Genomic DNA, 17,940 nt, shown 5'->3' with positions numbered 1-17,940 from the left:
CCGCACAATTAACCCCTCAGGTGCCGCACAGGTAGTGCGATTCTTCCTTACAGAACCAAACACAGATCAAAATCTCTAGCAGAGAATCTATAATCTGTCTGATTACTAATATCTTTCTATTTGCTTTACACGGTCACTGCACCGCTCGAGTGTGGAAGAGATCCATCTTCGTTGGAGCTGCGTACAAGTCCGGCTGGTCGGGAAGAGGCGATTCGGGAGAAAAAGGACTTCTTCCAAGCAGCTGCGTAGGACAAAGAAGTACAGCACCAACGAGAAGATGGACGCTCAGCAAAAAGTGAGTATGAACTTCTCCACACTGCAACACTTGAGCAAATACAGTCAATTTAATCCATATTTAAAGCATATTTTTTTGATGGACAGGAAACACCTATCACGGACGCGGATGAACAACGGTGCATTTTCTGAGTTTTCAGACCCCCCTCCCTCCCCAGTTTTAAATTTATTGGTGGCCAGTGCAGCCCCGCTCCCTCCCCTGTATTACATTCATTGGTGGCCAGTGCGGCCCCCCTCCCTCCCCTGTATTACATTCATTGGTGGCCAGTGCGGCCTCCCCTCTCCCCCCCTCCTAATTAAAATCCCCCCCCCATCATTAGTGGCAGCGGAGAGTTCCGATCGGAGTCCGAGTTTAATCGCTGGGGCTCCGATCGGTTACCATGGCAACCAGGACGCTACTGCAGTCCTGGCTGCCATGGTTACTTAGCAATTTTAGAAGCATTATACTTACCTGCGATGTCTGTGACCGGCCGGGCGCTCCTCCTACTGGTAAGTGAAAGGTCTGTGATATAAGCAATGCACCGCACAGACTTTTCACTTACCAGTAGGAGGAGCACCCGGACGGTCACAGACAGCAAAGGTAAGTATAATGCTTCTAAAATTGCTAAGTAACCATGGCAGCCAGGACTGCAGTAGCGTCTTGGCTGCCATGGTAACCGATCGGAGCCCCAGCGATTAAACTGGGACTCCGATCGGAACTCTCCGCTGCCACCAATGATAGGGGGGGATTTTAATTTGTAGGGGGGGAGAGGGGAGGCTGCACTGGCCACCAATGAATGTAATACAGGGGAGGGAGGGGGGCTGCACTGGCCACCAATGAATTTAAAACTGGGGAGGGAGGGGGGTCTGCCCCCTCCTGCCTGGCAGCACCTGATCTCTTACAGTCGGCACCTGAGGGGTTAATTGTGCGGATCACAGCACCCTGTAAGAGATCGGGTGCTGTCAGGCAGCAGGGGGCAGTCATGTACACAGTTCGTAGTATATTCTAACTTGAAGCGTCCCCATCACTATGGGAACGCCTCTGTGTTAGAATATACTGTCGGATCTGAGTTTTCACGATATAACTCAAATCCGATGGTATAGTTTAACATAGAGGCGTTCCCATGGTGATGGGGACGCTTCAAGTTAAAATAAACCATCGGATTGGAAAAAACTCCAATCTGATGGTATAATAGGGACTCCTGACTTTACATTGAAAGTCAATGGGGGGCGGATCCGTTTGCAATTGCGCCATTTTGTGTCAACGTCAAATGGATCCGTCCCCATTGACTTGCATTGTAAGTCCAAAACGACTTTTTTTTTACTTTCCTTTATGTCTGGTGATCCTCCAAAAATCAAGGAAGACACACGAAAGAAAAAACGGACACGGATCGCGGAACAACGGAACCCCGTTTTGCGGACCGTGAAAAAAAACTGTCGTGTGCATGAGGCCTAACAGAGATTTTTCCCTGACTTTGGCAAAAAGAACTCTTGTGAAGAGTGCATCCCTGAGGATGGAACAATTCAGGGAGCGCGGTTGCAGTGTGGACGGACCTAAGCCATGCCGAGCAAACATCAGATGCTTTGCATGTGGTGGCTTAGGTCATATAGCGAAGCACTGCAAAACAGGTAAAGAAAAAACTCGAAGAATAGGAAGCCAGGTCAGGTGCTTCAGGTTTGGGAACAAGGGCCACATTGCAAAGAATTGCCCTTCTGCAAGTAATTGCAATGTGTCCGGTAGTGTTTGCCAGGTAACAAATTGTGCAGTGGGGTCTAGTCAGATTGGCCATAAAGGGGTTACCTGTCAGCGGCACATGCCTCCCCAGGTGCTGAGGGGTCAGAATGGCCAATCTAGGCTGGGCAACATTTGAAACCCCTGTACTATTTGTCACACCGTCTGTTCCCCGTGTATGTCAATGTTGTGTGTTTGTTACCTGTTTGTATGTTTTTTATGTGGACAGCAGAGGTCCTTGTCTATGAATGTGTCTCACCCTGCTGATTGTTGTAGTTTACATTCCCCGCTGTGAGCCCAGTCGCTGCTGTTTTGATTCATTCTTGTGTCCCCTTAGAGTAGGACAGTGTTATACTGTGGATCGGGAAAGTATAGGTTCGCGAGCAGATCATTTCACACGGTAAGTCCTGCTGGTCGGGAGAAGGCGTTCCGGATTAAAGGACCTTCTCCATGCAGCACACAAAGGATGGTGTGATATTATTCTGGGCAACCAGGGTCTCAGATCGATACAGATAACACTGTTGTGCTCAAGGTTTTCGGTGGGGCTGTGTTATACTGGGGACTAGGGGGGACAGGCAACATTGGTGTAATGTTGCGCTGCACACTTAATTCTGGTCCGATCAGGTGGCACAGCTCTGATTGGGATTGGGTGCAGGGTGATTGGCAGCGGAGTGTCGACTGTGTTCTTGTGTTGTGGAGTCCTGAAGAGTCTAGGCAGGACTTATGCCATGGATTCTGCCGGCCTCCACAAAACAGGATGACAGGGGGAAATCAGCTTGAGTACACATGAGTGGACAGGGATACAGTGCCATCAATTACTATATGGTGCTTCATCCACAGCTCCCCTGGGATATCCTAACTTATTAAGGTACCCATTCTGATATGTTGGTGCAGAGGGATGGGGAGACGCGGTAGGGTGTTCTCACACCAGTGTTGGGATAACAAGGGGTCCTGTGAGATGGAGGTCAGCCCAATACCTTTCTCTACTCATGGATCAAAGGTATTGGTGCTGGGTAGGACAATTAACTGCACCGTCAAGGGAAATCTCCCAGGAGCGCCTGGTATTTTCTTCTATTCCAGGTGTTTGCTACAGAGCAGAGGAAAAATACCCAGATTACTGCTATCTGCCCTGACATTCTTGTGAGGCTCCAGAGGATCCCACTGGATTTTGGCAGCTTAGCAACCCTTGTATAGGAGACAGAGAACTGTGCCACAATCCAGCGGGAGCATTCTCATTGTGCTGGAGAAGATTTGATTGTGTTCGGGTGGAAGAGCGATTACAGTACGGTTTCTTCTGGTTCTGATCAACATCATCCACTTGGGACTGTGTCTAATGTACCGGAGGGTCAAGAGACTAGCGGACCAACTAAGCCAGAACCAGACGGCACTTCACGAACTCAACCGCCGGAGGCTCAGGAGTTGATTTCACCAATGTCCTGAAATTATCCTGAGACCCCATAAACTGAATTTTCATATGAGGTTTTGGGAGGTACAGTACAGACCAAAAGTTTGGACACACCTTCTCATTCAAAGAGTTTTATTTATTTTCATGACTATGAAAATTGTAGATTCACACTGAAGGCATCAAAACTATGAATTAACACATGTGGAATTATATACATAACAAACAAGTGTGAAACAACTGAAAATATGTCATATTCTAAGTTCTTCAAAGTAGCCACCTTTTGCTTTGATTACTGCTTTGCACACTCTTGGCATTCTCTTGATGAGCTTCAAGAGGTAGTCCCCTGAAATGGTTTTTACTTCACAGGTGTGCCCTGTCAGGTTTAATAAGTGGGATTTCTTGACTTATAAATGGGGTTGGGACCATCAGTTGCGTTGAGGAGAAGTGAGGTGGATGCACAGCTGATAGTCCTAATGAATAGACTGTTAGAATTTGCATTATGGCAAGAGAAAAGTAAAGAAAAACGAGTGGCCATCATTACTTTAAGAAATGAAGGTCAGTCAGTCAGCCGAAAAATTGGGAAAACTTTGAAAGTAAGGGCTATTTGACCATGAAGGAGAGTGATGGGGTTCTGCGCCAGATGACCTGGCCTCCATAGTCACCGGACCTGAACCCAATCAAGATGGTTTGGGGTGAGCTGGACCGCAGAGTGAAGGCAAAAGGGCCAACAAGTGCTAAGCATCTCTGGGAACTCCTTCAAGACTGTTGGAAGACCATTTCAGGGGACTACCTCTTGAAGCTCATCAAGAGAATGCCAAGAGTGTGCAAAGCAGTAATCAAAGCAAAAGGTGGCTACTTTGAAGAACCTAGAATATGACATATTTTCAGTTTTTTCACACTTGTCTGTTATGTATATAATTCCACATGTGTTAATTCATAGTTTTGATGCCTTCAGTGTGAATCTACAATTTTTATAGTCATAAAAATAAAGAAAACTCTTTGAATGAGAAGGTGTGTCCAAACTTTTGGTCTGTACTGTATGTCCGCCAATTAAATCTTTCATTTTTCATAATTTTTATGATTTCATATCTTATATGAAATAAATACTTGACATATTTGGAGTCACTGCGGAGATTGATTGAGATATTTCTATAACCAATTTGTGCAATTAGTGAAAATATTCCTTAATCCTTATTGGCAAGTCAAATTGTTGTTGTTATTGATTAGAATCATGAGTGCAACAGGCAGTGACTCGGGTCATGAAAATAAAGAAAATTCTTTGAATGAGAAGGTGTGTCCAAACTTTTGGTCTGTACTGTACATCCTATGCCTTCCTGAGACCTCATAGTATTGTGTATATCATAAATGTCCTCGGGTTTAGGTGGGTTGGGGGAGGGGGGAGGTGAACTGTGTATGTGTTTTGTGCAAATGGGGACAAGAGTAGGGCACACTAGGGACAGGCACCCTCTGTTCACCATTTGCCACCTTGAACCCAGGAATGGTGAAGTTCATAAGGAAAGGACTGGATGGGTAGTGTGGCGGAGTTAATTCCCACAGGTAGAATTTAGATACCATGACATCACCTCACTTAATGAAAAATCTGACCTGCCTTGTAAAGACCTACTCATCTATCCATGGGAGAACCGCACTCATCCTTCAATCAAGACGGAACAAGGAATGTCGGACGAAAGTCTTGCTTAAAGAAAGTTGGCGCAGATGGAAAATTGAGACTGTGAGGGTGAACCCGCTCCAGGTTCCTTGGGGGTGGACGACACCTGAAGATCGGCATTAATACTAAGAGACTGTGGGGGTGTGGCCACTCCAAACTCATTGGGGGTGGCCGACACCGGAAGATGGTTCCCTGAAAGAAAGGCCTGTTCTGTGAGGGTCAAGCCGCTCCGGAAGTCAGGAAAAGACAACAGTAGGAGGGGCTGATACCAGAAGATGGAAGTAAAAGACGTCCAGAAAGTTCCTGCGAAAAGAAGAAGACGACAGTATATCCTGTGGATCAGGGAGACTGGTTACAGTGAAGAGCAGGTCGGAGGAAGTAGGTTGAGATAGGTGATGTCTATATACCTAAGGACCAAAGTGTACTCCAGTTCTTCCTGAACTGTCACCAAGAGTGGGGTTAAGGGTGCAAATACATCCTAACCCTTCCCTCAAGTTATTGTCGTGTAATTAGACAACAGGAGGATTGTAGAGGGAAGTCAGGTGGGTGTATGTATATGGATATATATATGTATCTGCCTATTCATTTATATGCACATTTTGCAACAACTTATATGGCCAATAGGGATTTATATTCCCTGTATGGCCGTGTATATATTCCCTCTTATGTAGATGTATATATGGAGATGTGTGCATGCCCTAGTCAGTGAATACATCTGTATATATGTATCTGCCATGGCTCTCCCCCAGGTTCATATATGTATATACAGTCAGGTCCATAAATATTGGGACATGGACACAATTCTAACATTTTTGGCTCTATACGCCACCACAATGGATTTGAAATGAAACGAACAAGATGTGCTTTACCTGCAGACTGTCGGCTTTAATATGAGGGTATTTACATCTAAATCAGGTGAACGGTGCAGGAATTACAACAGTTTGCATATGTGCCTCCCACTTGTTAAGGGATCAAAAGTAATGGGACAGAATAATAATCATAAATCAAACTTTCACTTTTTAATACTTGGTTGCAAATCCTTTGCAGTCAATTACAGCCTGAAGTCTGGAACGCATAGACATCACCAGACGCTGGGTTTCATCCCTGGTGATGCTCTTTCGGGCCTCTACTGCAAAAGTCTTCAGTTCCTGCTTGTTCTTGGGGCATTTTCCCTTCAGTTTTGTCTTCAGCAAGTTAAATGCATGCTCAATCGGATTCAGGTCAGGTGATTGACTTGGCCATTGCATAACATTCCACTTCTTTCCCTTAAAAAACTCTTTGGTTGCTTTTGCAGTATGCTTTGGGTCATTGTCCATCTGCACTGTGAAGCGCCGCCCAATGAGTTCTGAAGCATTTGGCTGAATATGAGCAGATAATATTGCCCAAAACACTTCAGAATTCATCCTGCTGCTTTTGTCAGCAGTCACATCATCAATAAACAAGAGAAGCAGTTCCATTGGCAGCCATACATGCCCACGCCATGACACTACCACCACCATGCTTCACTGATGAGGTGGTATGCTTAGGATCATGAGCAGTTACTTTCCTTCTCCATACTCTTCTCTTCCCATCACTATGGTACAAATTGATCTTGGTCTCATCTGTCCATAGGATGTTGTTCCAGAACTGTGAAGGCTTTTTTAGATGTCGTTTGGCAAACTCTAATCTGGCCTTCCTGTTTTTGAGGCTCACCAATGGTTTACATTGTGTGGTGAATCCTCTGTATTCACTCTGGTGAAGTCTTCTCTTGATTGTTGACTTTGAAACACATACACCTAACTCCTGGAGAGTGTTCTTGATCTGGCCAACTGTTGTAAAGGGTGTTTTATTCACCAGGCAAAGAATTCTTCGGTCATCCACCACAGTTGTTTTCCGTGGTCTTCCGGGTCTTTTGGTGTTGCTGAGCTCACCAGTGTGTTCCTTCTTTTTAAGAATGTTCCAAACAGTTGTTTTCGCCAGGCCTAATGTTTTTGCTATCTCTCTGATGGGTTTGTAATGTTTTTTCAGCCTAATGATGGCTTGCTTCACTGATAGTGACAGCTCTTTAAATCTCATCTTGAGAGTTGACAGCAACAGATTACAAATGCAAATAGCACACTTGAAATGAACTCTGGACCTTTTATCTGCTCATTGTAATTGGGATAATGAGTGAATAACACACTACCTGGCCATGGAAGAGCTGAGAAGCCAATTGCCCCAATACTTTTGATCCCTTAACAAGTGGGAGGCACATATGTAAACTGTTGTAATTCCTACACCGTACACCTTGCATTGCTGGGCTGTATTTGCCCTGTATTCCCTGAACCTGTACTCATGGCTACATCCCTGGCTTGCAAGTATTAACCCTTGCAGTGCCACCATTTACCCCTTGTACCCTGTAGGGACAGTGAGTAGCCAGGCGGGTGGGTTGCTGATAATGAATGTATGTAAGTGTATTGTATAGATAGTGTGTGGGGTGGAATTGGGAATTTGGGATTGTGTAGTGTAGTTAGTGCTGTATTGTTGGTGTATAGCGTGCGTTGTGTACTGTAGGTGTTAATAAATATCTTGTATTATTTGTACCTACTGTGTACCGTGTGGTTATTAGCGGTAGTTAGTTCAGTCAATGCAGCTAGTTTAGCGATTAGTGTAAGGCAAGGTGAAAGTGTTATCTTTATTTAAGGTATAAATAGGCGGAGTCATCAGCAGATGATTCCTCCCATTTATGAACATTAATTATTGATATTTGCATAAATATAGGAAATTAATATTCCCCTTTAACAACGGAGCACTTTCACCCTTGCACTTTATCACTTTTGGTTGTGCACTTATTCTTGTAAAGTCATATCAATGATTTTTTTGTAATGGTTTGCTAATTTTATAAACTTTGTTAAGCACCATCGCGTTTTGGTCCCGATTATGGGTAGTGTCATGTATATAATCATATAGATATAATCATATGTAATATGTTTATATAGGATTTAATATTTGATGGTGCATTGGATTTTATTTTAAATTTTTATTTATTTATACATGTGCTTTCAGAAGTTAATTATACAGTATATGTATTGATGTATGGCTTTATTTATTTATTTATTGATATTGAATTGTATTAATTGTGGATCTTATTGTTATTATGTGAGTTTTGATACGCATTTGCACTTTATGGGGCTTAAATTAAGGTAGTTCATCCCTCCTCCCCCACCCTCCGTCTTTGTAATTCCTCCCCCCTCCTCCTGCTATTGTAATTCTGAGGTGCCGAGTTAAGCTTTATAATTATAATGACCAACATGTCCCACTATTATAAAGCTGATCTGTGAGGGTCACTAATATCTGCTACGGTTCGGGATTGAATTCTAGTAGCCTTACTTGAGATGGCCGTCATAGGCGTCACTTCCTGGCTCCAATATGGTGGATGTGACGTCACCGGCGTATAGGCGTGGTACATGGCGGTATGTGAGTGGTTGATTTTCCCAGCTGTAGGTCTATTTAAGAGTATGGTTCAGGCAGGATAGACAAGCCCCTTGAAGAAGCCGAGCGAAACGCGCGTCGGGGTGCGCTCACCAGAGATCTAAGGTTTGTCCCCCATAATATCTTTAATTGGTTGCTACTTGCTTGTTGTTGGGATATGGGCTCCACATGGATTATTGCATGTGGGTGGCTCTGACATATCTATACTGACATCTTATATTATCCTTGATGATTGTCGCAACTCTATTTGCAAGATATCACCTATATCATTATAAGACTTGCTCTCCATTGGCTTGTTGAGGAGATTTTTTTTATCTCCGTATGATTATTATTGCCAAGCCATTAGGAGGGGTGTCTTAAGGGGGTACATTTAACCTGTGTATCTTTGGTGTGCCGCTGATTCGCAGCGCTACTGCATTACTGCTATTTTATTATATTGATAATTACTTATTTTGTTGTTATCTTTTATGATGTTATCTAATAAAAATGTATTATTATTTTATATGTGTGTCCTTGTTTGTTGGTAATACTGGTGTAAAGTAGAACTGAATTAGTTGCCCATAGCAACCAATCAGATTCCACCTTTCATTTTTGACAGCTCCTTTTGGAAAATGAAATGTGGAATCGGATTGGTTGCTATGGGCAACTAAGCCAGTTCTACTCTACACCAGTTTTATAAATCTCCCCCTATATATGCCCTTTATCTGGTCGCTCTATGCTCGTGTCATATATCTTAGAATGAAAAGAGAACCTCCTATCAAAAAATAAGTCCACTGGAGCATCTATATGTAAGGTAAAGATCTTGGAACTTGGATCACTACATGTAACACCTTCCAGGACATATTGTAATAGGCGTTTTATTTTCACTCCTTCAAGTTTTTTTTTCATTTTCCAGCAGTGTATTTCTCACACAGAACGGGGCACAACAGATGGAAATGTCACCGCTTTGATTAGGCCTAGTCAACAACTACCAGCAGACACATCCAGAGGATTGCATTGAGCGGCACATTTTGCAACAACTAGCAATTTTTGCAGCAATCACATACAGTTCATTGAATTCACACAGATAGGTTAAAAAGGAGAACTTAAAGGGAACCTGTCACCAGTTTTATGGTGTCCTAACTAAGGGCAACATAAATAAGTGACTGATTCGCTTAGCACAATGCTGGGTCACTTTCTTTAATTGACCCAGTCAATCTGCCAACATCTTGTATTGAAAAGCTCCAGCTGATAATGATAAGTCATGAATATTCATGAGCTCCTGACTCTCCCCGCCCACCTGCTGCTGAATGACAATTTGTTTCCATATGAATCAGCAGCAGGTGGGCAGGGGAGTGGCTATAGCGCTGAATTAAATATACGCTGGACTCAATGACATCACGCTGGACTCAAATCAGCTCATTAGCATGCGGCATCTTTGTGTGTATATTATGAGATAACCATCTGTCACACCAGTAAGTGAATACATCTAAGGTACTTTTTAGTAGTTAATGATTGTATATAATTAGTTAGATTATAATCAAATATCCACATGACAGGTTCCCTTTAAAGGGGTTTTGTCACTTTAGCAAATGGCATTTATAGAGAAAGTTAATACACTCCACTTATTGATGTATTGTTATTACTGATATTGCTTTCTTTGCTGTCTGAATACATTTTTCAATCTCATTATACACGGCTTGTTTCCATTGTTACGACCACCCTGCAATCCATCAGCATGGCTGTGCTTGTATATTATAGGAAAAAGCACCAGCCTATGTGCGCTCCCACGGTCCCAGTGACCAGAGAGGCCGACATTTCTTCCTACAGTATAGTGTGCAAGCACGACCACCACCACTGATGGATTGCAGGGAAATATGAATCCAGCCAGCAAAGGGAGGTAATATGGACAATCACAATACATTAGTAAGTGCCTTGTATTAACTTTCTCTACATGATAAGTAATAAGGCCGATTTATTGGCCTGTATTTGTGGGAGGGGCTCTGCCCCGCTATTTAGGGTCATTCCCCCCTCCCCTACATTCTACGTCTGTTTCAGCACAGAACGTGGCTACAGCAGACTACAGCGCTACAAACAGTGCCATACTGCCCCTCGTGTGTCTCCAGAGGGCGCCCCACAAGCCAGGTAAGGTGCCGCCTCAGTCAGCGGCCACGTTGTTCAGTCCGGTCGGCGGCGGCGGCTCCCCAGGTAAGGGGGAGTGACGCTGCAGTGGAGCGATCTGCCTGGCAACATCGGCTCCCACGCGGCAGTGTAGGTAGGATGTAGGGGTCAGCGTGATCCCGAGTTCGTCGCTCAAATGTTTGTCATGGGCCGCTGTGCAATTAGTGAGGCAGGGTTTTCTCTTTACTCACGCATTATTTCCCCCTCTCCTGTTTCTGCTGGCCTGCTTGCTCCCAGTCTCCCGCATGGTGTCTCTGGCATCGTTCCTGTTTGGGTCACAGATGGGAATGCAGGCCGGGGGTTCACAAGACAGCTTTGTTGCAAGCTAGGATACTGGCGCCCTCTGGTGTTCACTCCTGCTATTGTATAAAAATAAATAAAAAATAGAGAAAAGAAAATACATATATACTCATTTCATGTCTTGCAAATTTTATCAATATATACACACTCAATTATGTTGTATAAAAAAAAATTAAAAAATCACTCATTTATATATTTAAAAAATATATATATGTATGCAAAAAAATATTTATAATAAAATATACACTCACCTAAAGAATTATTAGGAACACCATACTAATATGGTGTTGGACCCCCTTTTGCCTATAGAAATGCCTTAATTCTACGTGGCATTGATTCAACAAGGTGCTGATAGCATTCTTTAGAAATGTTGGCCCATATTGATAGGATAGCATCTTGCAGTTGATGGAGATTTGAGGGATGCACATCCAGGGCACGAAGCTCCCGTTCAGCCACATCCCAAAGATGCTCTATTGGGTTGAGATCTGGTGACTGTGGGGGCCATTTTAGTACAGTGAACTCATTGTCATGTTCAAGAAACCAATTTGAATTGATTCGAGCTTTGTGACATGGTGCATTATCCTACTAGAAGTAGCCATCAGAGGATGGATACATGTTCTCATTCTGTTTAGGCCAAATTCGGACTCTACCATTTGAATGTCTCAACAGAAATCGAGACTCATCAGACCAGGCAACATTTTTCCAGTCTTCAACAGTCCAATTTTGGTGAGCTCGTGCAAATTGTAGCCTCTTTTTCCTATTTGTAGTGGAGATGAGTGGTACCCGGTGGGGTCTTCTGCTGTTGTAGCCCATCCGCCTCAAGGTTGTGCGTGTTGTGGCTTCACAAATGCTTTGCTGCATACGAGTGGTTATTTCAGTCAACGTTGCTCTTCTATCAGCTTGAATAGGTCGGCCCATTCTCCTCTGACCTCTAGCATCAACAAGGCATTTTCGCCCACAGGACTGCCGCATACTGGATGTTTTTCCCTTTTCACACCATTCTTTGTAAACCCTAGAAATGGTTGTGAGTGAAAATCCCAGTAACTGAGCAGATTGTGAAATACTCAGACCGGCCCGTCTGGCACCAACAACCATGCCACGCTCAAAATTGCTTAAATCACCTTTCTTTCCCATTCTGACATTCAGTTTGGAGTTCTGGAGATTGTCTTGACCAGGACCACAACCCTACATGGATTGAAGCAACTGCCATGTGATTGGTTGACTAGATAATTGCATTAATGAGAAATAGAACAGGTGTTCCTAATAATTCTTTAGGTGAGTGTATATGCACGTTCAACGGTTATCTCACTAGTTCGTGTTCAGTCATTTGCAGGTCCGAAATTGCCACGTTAGTTTGCTTCATACCGTCATAGATTACACATAGCAACCTTGTACATTCATCAATCTCGTTCACCTTTCAAGTCACGTATCGCCGTTTCCTTATCTATTTAAGTATGTTTTTTCCGTTCTCTCTCCAGGGAAGTTTTTTCTTCTCAGGGTCAACTGTCGATTCTGGGTGGTCCAGTTTAGTTTCCAACAGGTAGTATAGGGAAGTTTTCAAGGATAGGTTTGCTCCCTTTTGTCTTCTAAAACTCACGGTTTTAGCTTAGGTATTCGCCTCAACCTGCCATTCGCTCCCCCCGCGCTGTGGGTAAGTCAGCTCTGTCTATGGCAGCAATTATTGGTCACGAGGTGACACCAATCACGATAGCATGTTTGCACACACCACATTGTCTGGTGGTAGGTTTGTCACTGGTGTCTGGTCTCGGGTCATGTTGCTGAGCCTCATTGTTACATACTGTACCTACAGGACCATGTCTCATGCCTCTGATATTGTGGAGGCCTCGGTCAACGAGAATGCCGCCAGACTGTCCGAAGGGGGTAGCATCCCGTCATTACGGAATTGGACCGTACCCAGTTTGATGGCGGAGCTATCCAGGTAGGTATACCGTTTTCAGCCTTGGCCAGGAAGGCAGAATTATACCACCTACTCATGTCCAATTCAAGTCCTCAACGTCAGGAGGAAGTCTCTATGGCCACGGTCCAGATGTCGCTCGCTCAAATTCACGTTATGCTTAACAATCTCATGTCATCAGTCACCGACATTCAATCCAGACTGGAAACGGTCGAGTCCCGTGGTGCCATCCTCACTCCTCCGAATCCAGAGTTGGCCATCCTGTCCACGTCCGCCGCTGGGGGTACCGGTACGACAGTCTCTGTTCCTAATATCACTCTGACTCACTTCATACCGGCTAACACCAAAAACGATATCCTTGAAGGCAGGGACGTCAACTTGGCTTCCCTGTTGATTGCTACTCGGGATTTCTCAGACAGCAAAGTCATTGCATGTGGAGATGTTTCAGTGATACTCAGGGGCCGTGATCTCAGGTTGAATAAAAAGCTTACTATCCCCGAGTTCCTTCTAGCTTTCAGCCAATATAGGGATGTGATTTGCTCTGTACGGCCCGACCGGAGGGAGGAATTAGATCTCTATTTGTTCAGGGTAACCGAGTTGGGTTACAAATATGGTGGTAGTTTGTTCTACGATTATCACTGTTCCTTTTCTGCTACGGCTGCGGCGGCCCTCAGTCAATTTCAATTCCTCACGAACTGGGCTAATATCGACACTGAGATATTTTGTAGACATTTTGCTGGCCTTAGGGCTCCTGCTTGTTCTCTATGCCAGTCCATCTACCACACAGCAGAATGGTGTCACAAGGCTGCCTCAAGTGTCGATAGTAGCCTTTCCGCACAGCCATCTGGGTACTCTGAACCCCAGAATACCTCCGGTTTAGTTGATAAGTTAGGGAGGCCTATAAAATACCTCGGCCGATCCCAGATCTGCAATAATTTTAATTTTTCCTCCTGCAATTACAGTCAGTGTAGGCTATTACATGTTTGTGTTAATTGCTTCAGAGCCCATCCCAAATCGGTCTGTACATTAAAGTCGGATAAGTCATATTTGAGTGTCGTTAACATTGATTGCTTGCTGCATTTCCTACGCAACCACCGCGACCCTACAGTTCCTTATATCGAGATTGAGGTCAGGTTTACACACTATTCTAATTGCCCTGCCCGAATCATCTTATGAATGCAGAAATTTATTATCAGCAGAGCGTCACCCTCAAGCAGCAGATGAACTTATTTCCATCGAGTTGCCTCTAAACTCACCTTCGGATCCAAAAGCAGCCCGTGGTTGTTTGACAAATTGGCTCAGGCTCTCCACTGAAAACTAGTCAACGAGTTTCATTGTAGTTTTCTCATCCATTACCTGGATGACTTTCTATTGTTAGAACACCCTGGGTCCAATTCAAAAGCACTACAGTCGGTTCTAAGCTGTTTCCAGCAACTTGGTATTCCTGTATCCCTCGAAAAAGGTCGAAGGTCCATCCTCAGTTATCACTTTCCTAGGCATCATTCTGGACACGACATACATCGTCGCAAAATTACCGGAAAACAAATTGGGCAGGATTAGGGTCGTCCTTCACAAGTTTACGCAGACCAGAACTATTAAGAAAGTTGAATTACAGTCTCTTTTAGGTATGTTAAACTTTGCTATGCGAGTTATGCCCCAAGGTAGGCCATTTGTTTCAGGACTACTAGCTCTCCTACCTTCAGCTTCTTCCCAAGACAGCCTCATATGCCTTGATGACCAAGCAGTAGCCGATTTAGCCATGTGGGACTATTTTCTTAATAACTGGAATGGTATTTCACTCTTCATCCCTGAAGTGTCCAACAGTTCCCCTGTAGTTTTCTCCAATGCCGCTCCCAGTTCTGGGTTTGCAGCCATTTTTGGCACACATTGGTTAGCGAACGTGTGGCCTAACGAGGTCAAGACACTGCCGGGGTTTCTTCAGTCTTCAGCTTCCTTTGAGGTTTACCCCATAGTTGCAGCTGCTCATGTTTGGGGTCACGAATGGACTGGTCACACTGTATTATTCGTTTCCGACAACGCAGCGGTCATTGATATCTTAAATAACGGGTCATCTAAATCCCCTCAGGAGTTATTGTTCATCAGACGTCTAGTGCTTCTATCCTTGCAGCACCAGTTTCGATACATATGCTCACATATATCCGGGGGAAAAAAGTTTGTGGCCGATGCCCTGTCTAGAGCTAAATTTACCCTTTTCTCACAGGTATTTCCCGATGTGGACGTCAGCGGTGCCACAGTTCCTCCTTTTTCGTCACTGATCTGGGTTTAAACTCATCTAGTTACAACTCGTTCATTACTAGCCAAGTCCCTGTCACCCAACACGGCCAGGTCTTACCATACAGGTTGGAGGGCATATCTCAAATTCCAAGACAGGTTTCCCCAAGGCAGTCTCGATTTTACCAACTACATCTTAGCTTTCATCGGTTATTGTCATTCTGAATTTAAATTGTCATACTCTACAGTTAAGTCCTACTTAGCCAGTATTCAGCATTTCCAAGCCTCGAGTCAACCAGAAGCTCCCTCACTCTTCTCCATTCATGTAATTAAGGCTACTCTCAGGGGTCTTGAAAAATGCAATCAAAACAAACGTCCTGGCCGACAGGCCATCACCAGGCAAACATTTAGTCAGTTATCTGACATGTTAGACAAAAGCCCCTTTGGCGCCCAACAGAGTCTAGTGATCAAAGCAGCTATATACCTGGATTTCTATGGGTTCCTAAGACCAGGAGAGTTTACCTCAGCCCTTAGTAACCGCAGGTATCTGACTGTCGGTCAACTGAAGGCAAATAGAGAAAGCTTCATTCTCTCGCTCACGTCCACCAAAACATCACAATCAGGCCCTCCAACCCAGATCACATACTATCCTACCACCCACTGCTGTTGCCCCGTTCAAGTGCTACGCTAGTTGTTAAAAAATTCTGACAGTAAACCACCCCATGGTCCACTGTTGCCATTCAATGCGGCGCATCTCACAACTACCAAATTTGTCTCTCATATCCGTACCCTGGTGGCCAACCTAGGTATAGACCCAGCATCTGTCTCTGGCCACTCCTTTCAGATCGGCGCCGCTTCCGCAGCATCCAAGAACCAAGTTCCAGCTCACGTCATCAGAAATTAGGGTGGTGGCAGTCCTCCTGTTATTACAGATACATACCTCACCCAAACGTTGAGATGTCTCTTGCCTTTCAGAACTTGGTGTTGTAAGTGCAAATTGTAATAAAGTTTACTGGTTACATGTTGTCCTTTTTGGCCTCCTTCAGTCATCCCTACAACGTTGCGGTTACGGCACAAATCAAACCGTTTTTAGGTAACTTCTAGTTAGGATTCCTGTTCTAGGTGTAGCCCCGACCACAAGTAATAAGGCCGATTTATTGGCTTGTATGTGTGGGAGGGGCTCTGCCCCGCTATTTAGGGTCATTCCCCCCTCCCTTACATTCTACTTTTGTTTTAGCACTCCCACCCTTCCCACCCTCCATTCCATTGTCACACCAGGGGATGGCCTCCTTCAGTCATCCCTACAATGTTGCGGTTACTGCACTGATCAAACCGTTTTTAGGTAACTTCTAGTTTGGATTCCTGTTCTAGGTGTAGCCCCGACCACAAATGCTACTTGTTGAAGTGACACAACCCCTTGAAGTAGAATAAAGAGAAACTTACTTAACACGGGACCAGAATCTGTGAAAGAAAAGCAAATGATTACAGAATATTAGTCCATATACCACACACTAATGTCCACATTGTGATTAATCACTACAGAAAATGCTAGAGAAATAGCATTCTTAGCTTACAATACTATTAATATACTAGGATGTGCTATATATTACTGCTCTATTTACCTGGTTTCCCTCTACCCTATTTATCTGGCCACTATATGTTGTATGATATCGCTATATTTATTTTATGCACTTATATAGCGCTGACATATTCTGCAGCACTTTACAGACATTAGCATTGTCCCCAATGAGGCTCACAATCTAAGTTCCCTATCAGTATGTCTTTGGAGTGTGGGAGGAAACCGGAGAACCCAGTGGAAACCCACGCAAACACGGGGAGAACATATGGTACAAACTCCATGCAGATGTTGTCCTTGGTCAGATTTGAACCCAGGACCCGGGACAACAACGCTAACCACTGAACCACCATGCTGCCCATATATTTGATATTCATCTGGTCACTACATGTGATATTTATCTAGTCACTATATGTGATATTTATCGGGTCACTATATGTGATATTTATCTGGTCACTACATGTTATATTTTTCGAGTCGCTATATGTGCTCCTTATCTGGTCACTATATGCTTCATGTGTCATACATCTTATAATTAAAAAAGAGCCCCCTGATCAACTTCATGTTTAATCTCCCGTGTATTTTCATGATCAGTCAAAAGTGCCCTATTCTACAATATATCATCTGATCTTAACAATACAAAAACATATTACTTAACATGCCATTTGTGCTGAAAAGTATACAAAAAATAGAATTAGAATTTGTGACCATATCCTGCATACAAGTCTCCTACCTTGATGTAATACATTGTATTGTGTATAGGGGGCAGGACTTCTGATACCTACATGTAATTCTTATATGTTATATGTCCGATCACTACATGTGATATTTATCTAGACACTATGGTGGTAATTTATCATTTAATTCAATTTGCGATTTCTCCCCGCTCACGCTAGGTCTAAAAAAGTAGGCGCGCTGTGGGCGGGGAAGGGGATGGGCCAGTAGGCCCGTCTCATTTACCATTTTCTACGCTTGTTTCAGGCGTAGAAAAAAGGTCTAAATGTAAGACAAATAGGAACCTGTCTTACATTTAGAACTGGCGGAGGATCCGCGGAAGTTATATAGAGGGCTGTGCCTCCTTATAACTCCGGCAGATCCATCGCTAGCTATAGGGCTTTATTAAAACCAGCGTCTAAAACGCCTGTCTTAATAATGGGCCCCTATATATGATATTTATCTGTCACTGCATGTGATATTTATCTAGACACTATGGGGGAGATTTTTTCAA

The 17,940-nt window shown here is 43.9% G+C and overlaps 1 protein-coding gene across 2 annotated transcripts in view; it reads right to left on the bottom strand.

Moving 5' to 3' along the window:
* Window positions 1-17,940, bottom strand: part of LOC122924804 (von Willebrand factor A domain-containing protein 5A-like) — a 212,276-nt gene that overhangs the window by 17,144 nt on the left and 177,192 nt on the right. For both annotated transcript variants that reach the window (XM_044276245.1, XM_044276246.1), the window contains exons 18-19: window positions 16,580-16,597; window positions 10,881-11,048 (exon numbers count right to left, since the gene is read on the bottom strand). In XM_044276245.1, coding sequence (XP_044132180.1) covers window positions 10,881-11,048; window positions 16,580-16,597 — 186 coding nt within the window. The remainder of the gene's footprint in view (window positions 1-10,880; window positions 11,049-16,579; window positions 16,598-17,940) is intronic.

Source organism: Bufo gargarizans, chromosome 1, assembly GCF_014858855.1.
Source record: "Bufo gargarizans isolate SCDJY-AF-19 chromosome 1, ASM1485885v1, whole genome shotgun sequence".
Classification (NCBI taxonomy): Eukaryota; Metazoa; Chordata; class Amphibia; order Anura; family Bufonidae; genus Bufo; species Bufo gargarizans.
Note: the sequence above shows the minus strand (reverse complement) of the source record. Positions and strands in the feature narration are given on the sequence as shown.